This window comes from Cyprinus carpio, chromosome B8, assembly GCF_018340385.1.
Source record: "Cyprinus carpio isolate SPL01 chromosome B8, ASM1834038v1, whole genome shotgun sequence".
In the NCBI taxonomy this organism is placed as follows: Eukaryota; Metazoa; Chordata; class Actinopteri; order Cypriniformes; family Cyprinidae; genus Cyprinus; species Cyprinus carpio.
The window spans coordinates 28031706-28046705 of NC_056604.1; the positions used below are offsets into that span (position 1 = coordinate 28031706).

General features: G+C 41.9%; 1 protein-coding gene across 8 annotated transcripts in view; it reads right to left on the bottom strand.

The window, feature by feature from the left end:
• LOC109085514 (membrane-associated guanylate kinase, WW and PDZ domain-containing protein 1-like) overlaps positions 1 to 15000 on the bottom strand; it is a 51505-nt gene that overhangs the window by 30448 nt on the left and 6057 nt on the right. For 6 of the 8 annotated variants that reach the window (XM_042730380.1, XM_042730378.1, XM_042730379.1 and 3 more), the window contains exons 4-10: positions 10014 to 10096; positions 8838 to 8876; positions 8460 to 8517; positions 8025 to 8128; positions 5809 to 5928; positions 5533 to 5718; positions 4546 to 5163 (exon numbers count right to left, since the gene is read on the bottom strand). In XM_042730380.1, the coding sequence (XP_042586314.1) occupies positions 4546 to 5163; positions 5533 to 5718; positions 5809 to 5928; positions 8025 to 8128; positions 8460 to 8517; positions 8838 to 8876; positions 10014 to 10096 (1208 nt within the window). The remainder of the gene's footprint in view (positions 1 to 4545; positions 5164 to 5532; positions 5719 to 5808; positions 5929 to 8024; positions 8129 to 8459; positions 8518 to 8837; positions 8877 to 10013; positions 10097 to 15000) is intronic. The other 2 variants (XM_042730377.1, XM_042730382.1) reach the window with 1 other exon arrangement.

The window sequence follows — 15000 nt, forward strand, 5'->3', positions numbered from 1 at the left end:
CACACACACACACACACACACACACTCACACACACACACACACACACATATCCTCATTTCAGAGCAGAGCCTCCGTCTGAGCGCTGCAGTGCATGTGTGTGTGTGTGTGTGTGTGTGTGTGTGTGTGTTCAAGCATCAGCTGCTGCGGAGGATCCTGCTCCACCCATGAGTGTGTGTGTGTGTGTGTGTGTGTGTGTGTGTGTGTGTGTGTGTGTGTCTGATTCATCTTCATCACAGACTACAATCGCCATTTACACTGATAATCCAGTGAGACTCATGTCACACACATCTTAATAATAAATAGTGTAAAATCATGTAATATTTACACATAAGAATCATTAAGCATTCATGAAATCCATGTGGTTTAAAAAACATAAATGTATTTGAATTTGTTGTGCTTTTCTACCCAGAGAGATTTAAAGGCATGCATGTCATAGAATTTGCATTTCTTTTTTTCTTCATGCTTTAGCCCATAATCAACAGTCTTGCAACATTATCTACTAAGATCCTGTATAACACGGCCGGTGTATTACTTCATAAGCGCAGTATTCCAGCAGAATGTGTTGTGCTGGACACACTATTAAGAAGTATTTTTGTATTTAATGCTGATTTGAGGTAATGAAATCAAGTCAGTTTCAGTCAGATCCCTGTCTGAATGTCTGCAGCAGTATGAAACTGTTTTTAATGCATGTATAAATGGATTCATGGCTGGTGTAGGTCACCTGGAATTTGACTCATGCATTTTAATGATTTTTTTTCTACATGAAGCTGAATGACGGACTCAACAGAAGCATGAAGCTTGAAGCTCTTGGTGGTTCAGTCGTTATGAAGGAAAGGAGTGGGATTTGTCTTGAGGAGCGCTCTCACCCTGTCCTCCCTATTTTTAGTGTAAGAGTGGCGTGATTGTTTTACACGTGAACACGCGCTGCTCCTGGAGTCAGTCTCTTCCAGTTATTTCAGACCATTATGCTGCACACTGCCATTTCTCATCATATTAACTCAGAGTGTTGTCAGTGATTTACAGTTTCCTGCACTCATTCCTCTAGTTATTTCCCTACAGCAGCTTACCAATCCTGCGCATTCACAGAAAACAGCTCCGCTCTGTGTTGTAAAGATGGACAGTGTCATTAATACAAACACAAGCAGAGAACTATTTATCTACAAGAATCAAATAGGTTTATTTTCAACATTACTCTCACTTCATCCATTACCTTGGATTTATTGTTGTTATTATTATTGCTGCAAGGCATTCTGGGATTGTATTCTCAGCAAAAGATATGTGTCACATTAGATTCAAACAAGCTCTCACTAACTGATTTATACTTTGTGTGAGGAATGCACGAGGAGTTATGGTGGATCCTACAGAAGATGTGCTTTATATGGTACAGAAATATGCTCTCGTAATGATAACACAAAGCTCCAGCTGATATCTGATACTCTCTATAACAGCTTTCTGTTTGTTCTCCGTCTCACTGGAAATAATCTGAGTATCGTCATGGAAACAAACGAAGGCAAGATACTGACATTTATGGCACTGTACACAGTTTAATGTGTGTGTGTGTGTGTGTGTGTGTGTGTGTGTGTGTGTGTGTGTGTGTGTGTGTGTGTGTGTGTGTGTGTGTGTGTGTGTGTGTGTGTGTGTGTGTGTGTGTGTGTGTGTGTGTGTGTGTGTGTGTGTGTGTGAGTGAGTGTGTGTGTGAGTCTGTTTTTTTTTTTTTTTTTTTTTGTGTGGTGTGTGTGTGTGTGTGTGTGTGTGTGTGTGTGTGAGTGTGTGTGTGTGTGTGTGTGTGTGTGTGTGTGTGAGAGAGAGAAAGTTTGTGAGTCTGTGTGTGTGTGTGTGTGTGTGTGTGTGTGTGTGTGTGTGTGTGTGTGTGAGAGAGAGAGAGAGAGTTTGTGAGTCTGTGTGTGTGTGTGTGTGTGTGTGTGTGTGTGTGTGTGTGTGTGTGTGTGTGTGTGAGAGTTAGAGAGAGAGAGAGAGAGTTTGTGTGTGTGAGTGTGTGTGTGTGTGTGAGAGAGAGAGAGAGAGATAGTTCAGTGTGTGTGTGTGTGTGTGTGTGTGTGTGTGTGTGTGTGTGTGTGTGTGTGTGTGTGTGTGTGTGTGTGTGTGTGTGTTGGCACTTTATTTCAAGCCCGATCAAGAACACCTCTGTAGGGATATCACTAAATTGCCGACACACTGTCCGATTTATTTGTTAACATCATTAATTTGATTAGATGTTAACTTCTTGCTTCAAATGCAATCAATAACTTATTTCTAATTTCATTTTTTTTGATAATGTTGTGCTGGGATAGGATTGCATAGTGAACTGTACCGTGGCCGAGAAGGGCAAACCAGATTACAATTTTGAAAATAAAATAACAAATTACAAACACAAATCTAAAAAAACAAATAACAATTCAGAAAACATTATAACAAATCTAGAAAACATTACAACAAGTCAGAAAACACGACGACAATTCAGACAAACCGGAAGAGGTGGGTATAGTTTGAGACAAGGCCATTGGTTTGGGATTACTCACCGCTGATTGGACGAGACATCTGTCAATCACCGTATAGAAAGAACCAGTAGAAGAACAGCAGAGTCGTGGTAGATGTTCAGGAGATGGTCTGAAAGTAGCTCAGTTTAAATGTATTGTATGAATTGTGCTTACTGTGGAATAAAACATACAGAGTGTCTGTTTACACTTTGTGCAAATATCCTGCTTTATTAGTATTTTGGCATCACCATTCTGTCAGCTCCAGTGGTGCAGCTGGTGAAGTGTGTGTCCTTGACTTTTTATTAGGATTTTTAAGAGTTTGGTTCCGGGTTTTGTTGAACCTTTTTTTTATCTTTTTTTTATTCTTTTTTAATTTTGTTCTCATATCGTAAAGGCATTAAAATTAAGGAAATAATCAAAAAGGTGAAAATAAAGTATAGTGTAGGGTTAGGTGTAGGGAGGGCTTTATTGTACCAATAAGGTGGCATGCATTTAATAATTTGAATTAAAATTATTATAATTTACACTCAATACGTTATTATTGCATACTGTTTTATAATGTACTGCAATACTGAGGTGCAGATAATTGCCACTATTTGCAACAAGTAGTATACATAGCAGAAAATCCTGCTATTTTAACAATGTAAACAGAATCTATCACTATCTGCACTTAGTGTAAATAGCATATTGTTGAAAATACTGCTATTTTCACTTAGTGTAAATAAAATCCATTGCTAATACTAGATTTGAAAAGGAAGAAAAAAAAGTTCAGCAAAAGGTGGAATTGAACCCAGGTCGATCGTGTTAAAAAGCTAAGATCACACACTTATCCAGCTGCACCACTGGAGCTGACAGAATGGTGATGCCAAAATGCTAATAAGGCAGGATATTTGCACAAAGTATAGATAGACACTCTGTATGTTTTATTCCAGAGTAAGCACAATTCATACAATACATTTAAACCGAGCTACTTTCAGACCATCTCTGAACATCTACCACGACTCTGCTGTTCTTCAGCTGGTTATTTCTGTATACGTTGATAGACAAATGTCTCGTCCAATCAGTGGTGAATAATCCCAAACCAAACTATACCTACCTCTTCCGGTTTGTCTGAATTGTCGTTGTGTTTTCTGACTTGTTGTTTTGTTTTTTAGATTTGCATTTGCGTTTGTAATTTGTTATTTTGTTTTCAGAATTGTAATCTGTTTTGCCCTTCTTGGCCACCGTAGAACTGTCTCAAAAAAAGTAACAAAATGAATAAAAACACCCAAAAAATTCAAGATATTATTGCTAAAAAGTACTTGTATGAGATCATGTTTTTATAACATATGTAATTACGTAATATCAAGAACAAGAGAGCTGTTTTCACGAATATGAGCATGATAGCAAACGTGATGTTGATTTTATACAAACCTTCAATGAACAAGAAGTTAATATTGAGTCAAACACAAGTTTTTGCTATTTCAACAACAGAAACCGTTCCAGACCAATCCACAGCAGAACTGTTGTGTGTTTCTGAGTAACACACAGCGGTGATTCGTTACTGAATGAATCATTTTCTTTGAACAAATCTGTTGAATAAATGATTCCATGACTCATTCAGTAAGTCACTAGCCACCACCTAGTCTACTGTTCCAGTGCCATATTATCATTCAGTATACATTTCTCTTCTCTGCCAAAAATCATTAGGATATTAAGTAAAGATCATGTTCCATGAAGATATTTAGTAAATGTCCTTCCGTAAATATATCAAAACTTAATTTTTGATTAGTAATATGCATTGCTAAGAACTTCATTTGAACAACTTTAAAGATGATTTTCTCAATATTTAGATTTTTTTGCTCCCTCAGATTCCAGATTTTCAAATAGTTGTATCTCAGACAAATATTGTCCTCCTAACAAACCACACATCAATGGAGAGATTATTTATTCAAAAAACTGACCCTTATGACTGGTTTTGTGCTCCAGGGTCACATATAGTATATTTAGCAATTTTGAGTCCTGACTGGAGCGGAGCAGCTGGACGCTGGTCAGTGAAGCAGGTTCTGTGGGAATGCATGCGCTCACCTCTTTGCACCAGCAGAGTAACTTCACTCCCTCGTGGACATTTGCTGAGGAGATCCACGATCTGGTTGTGGCTCATGTCCTGCACGCTCCTCTTGTTGACCTCTAGCAGGATGTCGGCCTCCTTCAGCCCTCGGCAGCGTGGGTAATCCACCACCTGCTTCACCTTCTGCCCTCCGCCAGCCAGACTGTCTGCGATGGTGAAGCCCAAGCCCTTCTCGCCCTTCTCGATGTGGACCGTGATCAGCTCGGGCTGCGTGGCTATGGAGGACGCCAGCGTGACCACGTCGCTGGTGTAAGCCGGGCCCATCAGAGCGCTGTCCGCGGCGGGGCCGAACGAGACGGGCTCAGGGGCCCCGGGGCCGCCGCCTCCGCCGGGTCCCAGGACGGGCATGGCCTCGAAACCCTCCTGACTGTTCACTATGATGGGCTCTTTGTCCAGGATGGCCACTGAGGTCACCAGGCTGGTGTTGGGGTCGTCGGGGTCGAAGGGCAGAGGGTAGCCGCGGCACAGCTCCAGCTGGACCATGGAGCCGATGGGGATGGACTGGAATATCTTCACCACCTGAGCGTGAGTGTATCCCAGCACGATGGTGTCGTTCACGCTGACGATGACATCGCCTGAGACACACACACACACACCGATATACTGAACCAAACGATTTTTGTCACAGTTGACTTCAATGCAAGTCCTTTACTCTTTAGGGATCATTCAGGAAGTGTTACAGAAGAAGGAACGGGAACGATAAGCTAAAATCCTTCACTCCAAGGGAAACACAAACTGCACGTGTAACAGCATTTCTGCTCACATTTAATGCAAAAAAGATGCCACGCAACAAAACTCCTTGTTTGTGAAGCACTCTCTGGTTTTGGATGATTGATATGTCAGGGGCGGGGCTTCGTGTCAGTGTGGGCGGGGCTAAAGCAGTGCGTGCCGTGCCTGATTGGAACACAAACTCAGATGAACAGAGAGAAAGAGTAAGTGCGCACCTGTTTCCATCTTTCCGTCCACAGCGGCCGGTCCGTCCAGCACCAGACTCTTGATCTGCAGGAACTCGTCCGGTTCATCGCCGCCGACCACAGTGAAGCCGAAGCCTCGCCGGCTCTTCAGCAGCTTCGTGCTTATGAAGGTCCCCTTGAGCTCGGCTGGATTACGGGTAAAGAACGGCTTTCCTCCTGCTCACACACACACACACACAGCGAGTTATTCATTATTCAGTCGTGTCATTATAAATGCTCATTGAGTCAGTGTGAGTGAAGTCTCACGCCTGGGGCCCGGGGCCTGAGGGGCCGAGGGACAGCTCTGAGGCTCTCTGTATGTCTCCAGATGACTGGGCACATAAGAGCCGATCGCAGCTCCGGCGGACGAGTGCTCCTCTATCCATTCTGAGACGAACAACAACACAACCAGAACAGAAAGAAACAATAAACAAAAACTATAAAAATCATTAAGAAGCACTGCATCAATGTCTTATAGGAAAAACAACTGAACTTTTTATTACACACACATATTTTACATACATTGGCAGTTCTCAAGTGGTGAATTTTTTTTTTTTTTTTTTTTGCTAAATTTATAATTTCATTCAGCGAGGACACATTAAACTGACCAAAGATGACAGTAAATACATTAATAATCAGCATATTAGAATGATTTCTGAATCATCATTCAGCTTTAAATTTAAATACTTTTTTAATTATATTTTACAATATATTCACATAGAAAACAGTGATTTTAAATGGTAAAATCTCAGAATATTACACTTTTTAATGTAATATCAAATAAATGTAGCATTAGTGAGCATACGAATTGTAATTCAAAAGAAAAAAATATATCTATACAGGTGCTGGTCATAGGATTAGAATATCATCAAAAAGTTGATTTATTTCACTAATTCCATTCAAAAAGTGAAACTTGTATATTATGTTCATTCATTACACACAGACTGATATATTTCAAATGTTTATTTCTTTTAATTTTGATGATTATAATTGACAACTAAGGAAAATCCCAAATTCAGTATCTCAGAAAATTAGAATATAACTTAAGACCAATACAAAGAAAGGATTTTTAGAAATCTTGCCCAACTAAAAAGTATAAACATGAAAAGTATGAGCATGTACAGCACTCAATACTTAGTTGGGGCTCCTTTTGCCTGAATTACTGCAGCAGCAATGCGGCGTGGCATGGAGTCGATCAGACTGTGGCACTGCTCAGGTGTTATGAGAGCCCAGGTTGCTCTGATAGTGGCCTTCAGCTCTTCTGCATTCTTGGGTCTGGCATATCGCATCTTCCTCTTCACAATATCCCATAGATTTTCTATGGGGTTAAGGTCAGTCCAGTCCTTTTTGTCTTTAGCCCATTCTGACGCTGTCTGTTGTTCAAGAGTGGCTGGACACAAGGAATGCGACAGCTGAAACCCATGTCTTGCATACATCTGTGTGTAGTGGTTCTTGAAGCTCTGACTCCAGCTGCAGTCCACTCTTTGTGAGTCTCCCCCACATTTTTGAATGGGTTTTGTTTCACAATCCTCTCCAGGGTGTGGTTATCCCTATTGCTTGTACACTTCTATCACATGTTTTCCTTCCCTTCACCTCTCTATTAATGTGCTTGGAACAGCTCTGTGAACAGCCAGCCTCTTTTGCAATGACCTTTTGTGTCTTGACCTCCTTGTGCAAGTGGTCGTCTTTTGGACAACTGTAAATTCAGCAGTCTTCCCCATGATTGTGTAGCCTACAGAACTAGACTGAGAGACCATTTAAAGGCCTTTGCAGGTGTTTTGAGTTAATTAACTGATTAGAGTGTGGCACCAGGTGTCTTCAACATCGAACCTTTTCACAATATTCTAATTTTCTGAGATACTGAATTTGGGATTTTCCTTAGTTGTAAGTTATAATCATCAAAATAAAAAGAAATAAACATTTGAAATATATCAGTCTGTGTGTAATGAATGAATATAATATACAAGTTTCACTTTTTGAATGGAATTAATGAAATAAATCAACTTTTTGATGATATTCTAATTATATGACCAGCACCTGTATATATATCTTTGAAAGGAGTTTGTGATTTAGTGCCTTGTCAATTCATTTGATGCTTACACTTTGTTCTGATTGTTCACTTTAGTCATTCTACTAACTTCATAATTTCAACGCGCAGTCGTTAGAGTATTAGTGACTGTCTGACTGTAAGTCACATGTCCACTTATCCTACTAACCCTAACACTAACCTGACAGTCTACTGATCCTCTAATGAGAGTTAGTTGACATGTAGTTGCAAAGTTACTTACAGTTAGTAACAATGTATTGTTGTCTATTGCTACAAATATACCTGTGCTACAGGGACACAGATGTAAACTCATGTAAAGGAGAGCGTTAGAACACAATCCTCTCTGTGCTATGGAAGTACATACTACAGGATTACACCGGTAACAGCGTTTATCAGCATGTTGAGGTTTTGGTTCTGTTCATCAAGTGATCCGCACCTCTGATGTAGCGTCCGTCCTCCGGCGACTGCTGTGCGTCCAGCTGCTTCTGCCGCCGGGCCTCCAGAACCGGGTTCTCGTACTGCGTCTTACGGTTAATGTGACTGAGACACAGAGACACAGCTGGTCAGCATCAGCATCCTCAGACGGATCCCAGCTCTGCTGCTTCCAATCATCTCTACACTAAACCATACCGTGCCTGAAGTGTGCCCTGATCCAGTGTGTTTTGTTACTGAATGATTCCTACAGTAAGTATTTTCAAACACTGCAAGCTGAGAGACCATTTACACCAGTGTAGAATTCACACACACACACACACACACACACACACACACACACACACACACACACACACACACACACACACACACACACAACACTGGGAGTTTCTGTACTTCAGTCACTGATTATGAGACGGAGGGATCTTACACTTACTCAACATAATAGACTCCATACACCGGGTCGTCGATCTTCTCCCAGCCAGGAGGCAGTTCTGACCACAGACACAGACAAATCAAGAGCCACTGAGCAGCTACGTGCTTTCAGAGTTTAGTAAGTGTTGAGAAAGATCATTCAGCACTGTCACACTTTTTTGGAGAAGCAGCTTTTAGCAGCATTATATTCACTCTCTCTTTCACAGAATCTCTCTCTCTCTCTCTCTCACACACACACACACACACACACACACACACTCACACTTTAGCAGAATTATATTCTCTGTCTCTTTCACAGAATCTCACACACACACACACACACACTCACATAAAAATTTTTTAATTATTAATGCTTGCGGAGGGGATAGTGGAGACGTACCGAGATCATTGTCCAGCTCTTCTGTATGTACACCCTCTTCTCCAAGACAAGAACAAACAGACACGTGTGAATATTTGATGATCAATGACAGAACAAGAGTGCAGAACTATCATGATCATGCAGTTCCTCAGATAATGAACACACACTATTTGGATCAATTCATTACCTTCAAAATAATAATATCTTTACATTTATGTCCATACATTTTAAACTAGCTTCCGCTTTGCTGTTTTTCTATGACTGAGAATGTGAAATGGGGGGTTGTGGGTAAGAAATGAGTGCACACTTCTTGTAGAATGTACTCTGAATTGTGACACAATCTTTCAGATCCAACAGAGTACAGCCCTCACACTCCTGACACCAGATCATCCTCACTAAACACATCACACATCTCCTGAAATACATTACATGTTTATTTATACAGTTCTTACATAAGAACTGCATATTTTTAAGTCAAGTCCATTTTAATTTGTATAACACTTTTCTCAATACAGACAATGCTTTACTCTAAGCAGCAAGCTTCCAGTTTCCTTTAGCCTGAATACTGATTCTCTGTTTAAGGCTTGTTTTCCTCATGATATTCAGATTTTGGTGTCCACTGCTGATGAAGGACGCCCTCTGCTGGTCACATTCATTCATCAGGTCGGGCAGGCCCTCTGTGACCCGGCCGAATCTGGCGCTGACCGTACTCTATGACAGCTCTGCTCCAGGTCCTCAACAGTATCTGAAGGCCAAGCTTTTCCAGCTGTTTGTGTATCACCCGACTAAGATCAAGGGCAAGCCTTTTGTAATGTTTAATTCCTATACAGTAAAATAATTAGTTTATGGAATTTAACGGAGTTTCATTTCCATTCAGGTTATAGAAATCCCACTGTTAAAATTCCCTCAAATATCCAGGTTTTCCCAGACTTTGGGAATCTCCAATGAAAAACACTTGTTGAGGGGGGTGAAGGAAAATTGATTTCTAATTGTTTTAGCTTATTTTCACGGGCATCTTGAGGCCCTCTCGTTGGCCACTGCTTGAGAGCCACTGCCAAAGGACAAGTGTGTGTGAATTCAAGTGTGTCTCCCATTTAGTGAACATACACTAAGCACCATGGTTTCGTAAGCATGAGATGAGACTGGAACAGTATCACAGCAGCGGTTGGATGAAGATGATGAATGATGCTGTCTTACCATCATCCTCACAGTCCTCCAGAGGCTTGGGCTGTTTGTCCTGACATCGAGGGTCCATCCACGAGGTGGTTTTTGTGTTGTGGCTGTAAACAACAGCATCACTGGTGTTAGAATGAGAGTAATGAAACGATCAGTCACAGATTTCTGAAGCGTGAGCTGAGATCGTGTCAAACACATGATTGGTGACAGTACACCAGCAGGCCTAAAGGCCAGGACACACAAGCTGACTTTAAAGAACTAGTGAAGACAAAAGCTGACGGTGTTGTCTCCTCGCATCGGCAGCGTCTGAACCAAAAAGCTGCACTTGAACACACTGCACAGACTACAGCCGTCTGCAAACTAACACACGCGTTCTGCGTGAGAGGAATTAGCGGTCTATATCAGCAGCTCTCAAAAGTAAATATCCTCCATTTAAAATGAGAAACTGAAACAAGGATAAACGAGATAAACGCAGATATACAAAACAAAAACAAAGCAGTGCTTGCTCACCATTCTGAATATGAGTTATGTTGATATCTTCATCATTTTAAGCGGCTCATATTGTAAAGAAAATATTCGCATATTGGAATGCTTGGGAAAGATCACGCAACATTAGAACAGCCTTCTGTCTGTCATGCCTTCATTTACTTACTCGTTTTCTTCACTTTCACTTTAATTCTCAAGAATTAACTTATTTGCTAAACTGAACATCCAATCAGATTTCCTCGATGAGGGCCGATGTGTGAAAGACACTGAACAAACAAACCACCCACATGAAAAAAATACTATAGTAATTTATAGTAAATACTGTAGTGTTTTTGAACCATACTATAGTGAAGTGTATAATACTGTATATATTATAGTATTTACAAAAGACTTGCTTCTTGTGTCAGACCGAGGCTGCGTCTCATTAGCCGGTCGAAGAAGCAGTCGAGCAACAGAAAAGGACAGCAGATTGTAAGTGTTTTGCCTTGTTTTTCTCATTAGATTTCAGCGCGGTTGTCGTTGCTAGGAAACTTTGTTTCACTTACTGTGTTTTACCGTGGTAAATACGTGCTCAAGTCGCGTTTGTTCTTACGTTTGCCTATCGTGGGACTCTTCAGTTTCAGTCTGCTAAATAGTAAGGCATGGCCAGCTGACTTCAATAAGTACTCAGGCAAATATAAAATTGGTTAGTTTCACCGCAGCAGCCCTCGTGTGAAGCCTCCTCGTGTGAAGCCTCCTCGTGTGAAGCCTCCTCGTGTGAAGACCGACGAGTGTAAAGACCATCGACTCCACCGAGCAAGGACACTGACAAGGACCTTGAGTATTGATTTCCTCCTCTCTCTTTACTTTTTGTATAGCTTGTTCTCAAATACTTATTTAGGTCAATTGTACTCACTATGTGCTTTTTAAATATCTGTTATTACCAAAGACTATAGAATACCCAAGATATGTCACTCGTATAGTTCTGAATGGGGAAAAATGCCGATCAATCGCAGGAAGCCCCACCTTCTGAATGAAGGAGCCAATCGGTAATAGGTAAAGTCAGAGCATCACTGCAGCTGCCGTTAGAAGCATCCCGGTTGCTATAGAAACAGTCAGCTTTCTGAGACGTGCTCTCAGGACTGCGCATGCACACTGGCTGATCTAACCTGAGAAATAAGCTTTTTATAACGCTATTTGAGGAAAATAAACAACATTTATGAAACAGTTGTTATCAGATTTCTTTGGTGATTTCAAATATGAAATTTAATCGCAAGCCTAGTGAACAATTTTTTAGAATTTGATGTTTCCCCATTCAAAGAGATAGGTGTTGCACTTGGATGCCCGAGAGGCGTTTCAAAGATGGCCGCAGAGTGACATGACTTGTCTTAAAGGGACTATGCTATTACTACGAACACTCGGAGAGCACGCACTGTACGTCGGAGGCAGGCCTATCCCAATTATCTACGGCCTGTCCCTCTGACCTCTACTACTTTACTCTCTATTCCAGTAGGCCTCTGGAACTGCCAGTCTGCTGTTAGCATAATTTATTTCTTCTATTGCTACTCATTCCGGTCTCAACCTCATGGCCCTAACTGAAACTTGGATCAAACCTGAAGACACTGCCCCTCTTCACTAATTTCACTTGTTCCCACAGCCCTCGCACGACTGAGAGGGGTGGAGGAACTGGTCTCAAATGAATGGAAAATTGATCTTTAACCATCTCTTACAGGCAACAGTTCATTTGAATCACATGGAATTACTATTACCCACCCTGTTAAAATCCACTTTGTGGTCAACTGTGAAACTTCTTGGAGGAGTTGGACGTGCTGCTATCAAACTATCCTGAAGATGGTGCTCCTCTGGTACTGCTTGGTGACTTCAATATCCACCTAGATAAACCCCAGGCTGCTGACTTCAACACTCTGCTCGCCTCATTTGATCTCAAGCGAGCGTCTACTACAGCGACTCACAAATCAGGCAACCAGCTAGACCTTATCTACACACGCTGTTGCTCCACCGACAACACTTTAGTTACTCCACTGCACACCTCAGACCACTTCCTCATCACTTCTAACTTCACACTTACTCCTGACACAGCACACACTCCTCCTCAGGTCACCCTTCGATGGAACCTACGCTCACTCTCTCCATCTCGCCTATCCTCTGTGGTTGCATCCTCACTTCCTTCACTCTCGCAGTTTTCAGCTCTGGACACGAACAGTGCTACGGACACTTTTTGTTCCACTCTGACCTCTTGCTTGGACAACTTTTGCCCACTGTCATCCAGACCAGCACGCTCCACCCCATCTGCCCCCTGGCTGTCCGATGTACTCCGTGAACATCGCTCTAAACTCAGGGCTGCAGTGAGGAAATGGCTTAAATCAAGAAACTCTACCGACCTCAGTGTGTTTCAGTCTCTCCTCTCTTCCTTCTCTGCAAACGTCCTCACTGCTAAAACATCATATTACCACGACAAGATTAACAACTGTTCTGACTCTCGCACACTTTTCAAAACTTTATCTGCTCTTCTTTGTCCTCTCCCTCCTCCTACATCAATTCTTAGAGCTAATGACTTTGATGGTTCTTGTCTTATTTCTGAAGAAAACTGCAGTGACCAATTCTCCACACTGCAGACTGATGATAACTTCATAACGACTAATACACATTCTCTCTCCTCCTTCTCTCCACTCTCAGAGACGGACGTTTCCAAACTTATCCTGTCCAGTCATCCTACTACTTGCCCACTGGATCCGATCCCCACTCTCCTCCTTCAGGCCATTTCTTCTTCAGTCATACCTTCACTTACTCACATTATCAACTCCTCTCTTCACTCTGGAACATTTCCCTCAGCATTTAAGCAGGCTCTCATAAGCCCACTGCTAAAGAAACCATCTCTAAATCCAGCACTTCTAGAAAACTACAGACCGGTATCCCTTCTTCCATTCATTGCAAAGACACTTGAACGTGCTGTGTTCAACCAGCTCTCTATGTTTCTTGTACAGAACAACCTCCTGAACAGCAACCAATCTGGCTTCAAAAGTGGCCACTCAACTGAGACTGCCCTGCTCTCGGTTACTGAAGCCCTGCAACTGGCGAGAGCAGCTTCAGTACTCAGTACTCATCTTGCTGGACCTGTCTGCTGCTTTTGACACAGTTAACCACCAGATTCTCCTGTCCACCCTCAGAAAGATGGGCATCTCTGGAACCGCACTCCTGTGGTTTAAGTCCCACCTCTCAGATAGATCCTTCAGGGTGTCTTGGAGGGGTGAGGTTTCTAAGTCACAACTTCTTGCTACTGGGGTTCCTCAAGGGCTCAGTACTTGGACCACTTCTCTTCTCCATCTACATGACGTCATTAGGATCTGTCATTCAGAAGCATGGCTTTTCCTATCACTGCTACGCTGATGACACTCAACTCTACTTCTCATTCCAACCAGATGACCCGACGGTAGTTGCTCGCATTTCAGCCTGTCTGAGTGACATTTCTATCTGGATGAATGACCATCACCTTCAGCTCAACCTTACTAAGACTGAACTGCTGGTGGTTCCAGCTAACCCATCGTTTCATCACAACTACTCTATACAGCTGGGTTCGTCAACATCAACTCCTTCTAGAAACCTAGGAGTTGTGATGGATCATCAGTTAAGCTTCACAGACCATATTGCTACAACGACCCGGTCCTTATACAACATTAGGAAGATTAGACCCTTCCTGTCAGAGCAAGCCACCCAACTTCTTGTCCAAGCTCTAGTTCTCTCCAGACTGGACTATTGTAATGCTCTCCTGGCAGGCCTTCCTGCATGTACTATCAAGCCTCTACAACTGATCCAGAATGCAGCAGTGAGGGTTGTCTTCAATGAGCCAAAAACAGCCCATGTTACTCCTCTCTTCATCAGGTTACACTGGCTACCAGTAGCCGCTCGCATCAAATTCAAGGTACTGATGCTTGTCTACAAGACGACCACTGGCACGGCGCCAATATACATAAACTCATTAGTTCAAACTTATGTACCCTCCAGAAGTTTGCGTTCTGCAAGTGAACGACGCCTTGTGTTGCCATCCCAAAGAGGTTCAAAATAACTCTCACGGACCTTTTCCTGGACTGCACCCAGCTGGTGGAATGACCTCCCGATCTCAATTCGAACAGAGAGTCTTTACTCATTTTCAAAAAACATCTAAAAACATTGCCAGCACTTGACCAACTAATACTAGCACTTACCTTTTATTTTCCTTTCTTTTCTATTGTATTCTATTTTTGGAAAAACAAAAAAACAAAACATAGCTATGTGTTCTGTACTAGACTAACTGACCTTGTCATGGCACTTGTATACTGTTGTTGTTCTCTCGATGGTCTGATTGCTTCCTTTGATCTCATTTGTAAGTCGCTTTGGATAAAAGCGTCTGCTAAATGATTAAATGTAAATTTAAATGTTTCCATCCAAAGTTGCAAATTTAACTTATGCGCAAAATTGGAATATCACACAAAACATTTGCGAACAAGCACCGTTTCCATCCAACGAGTCAACAAAATTGTCAGTT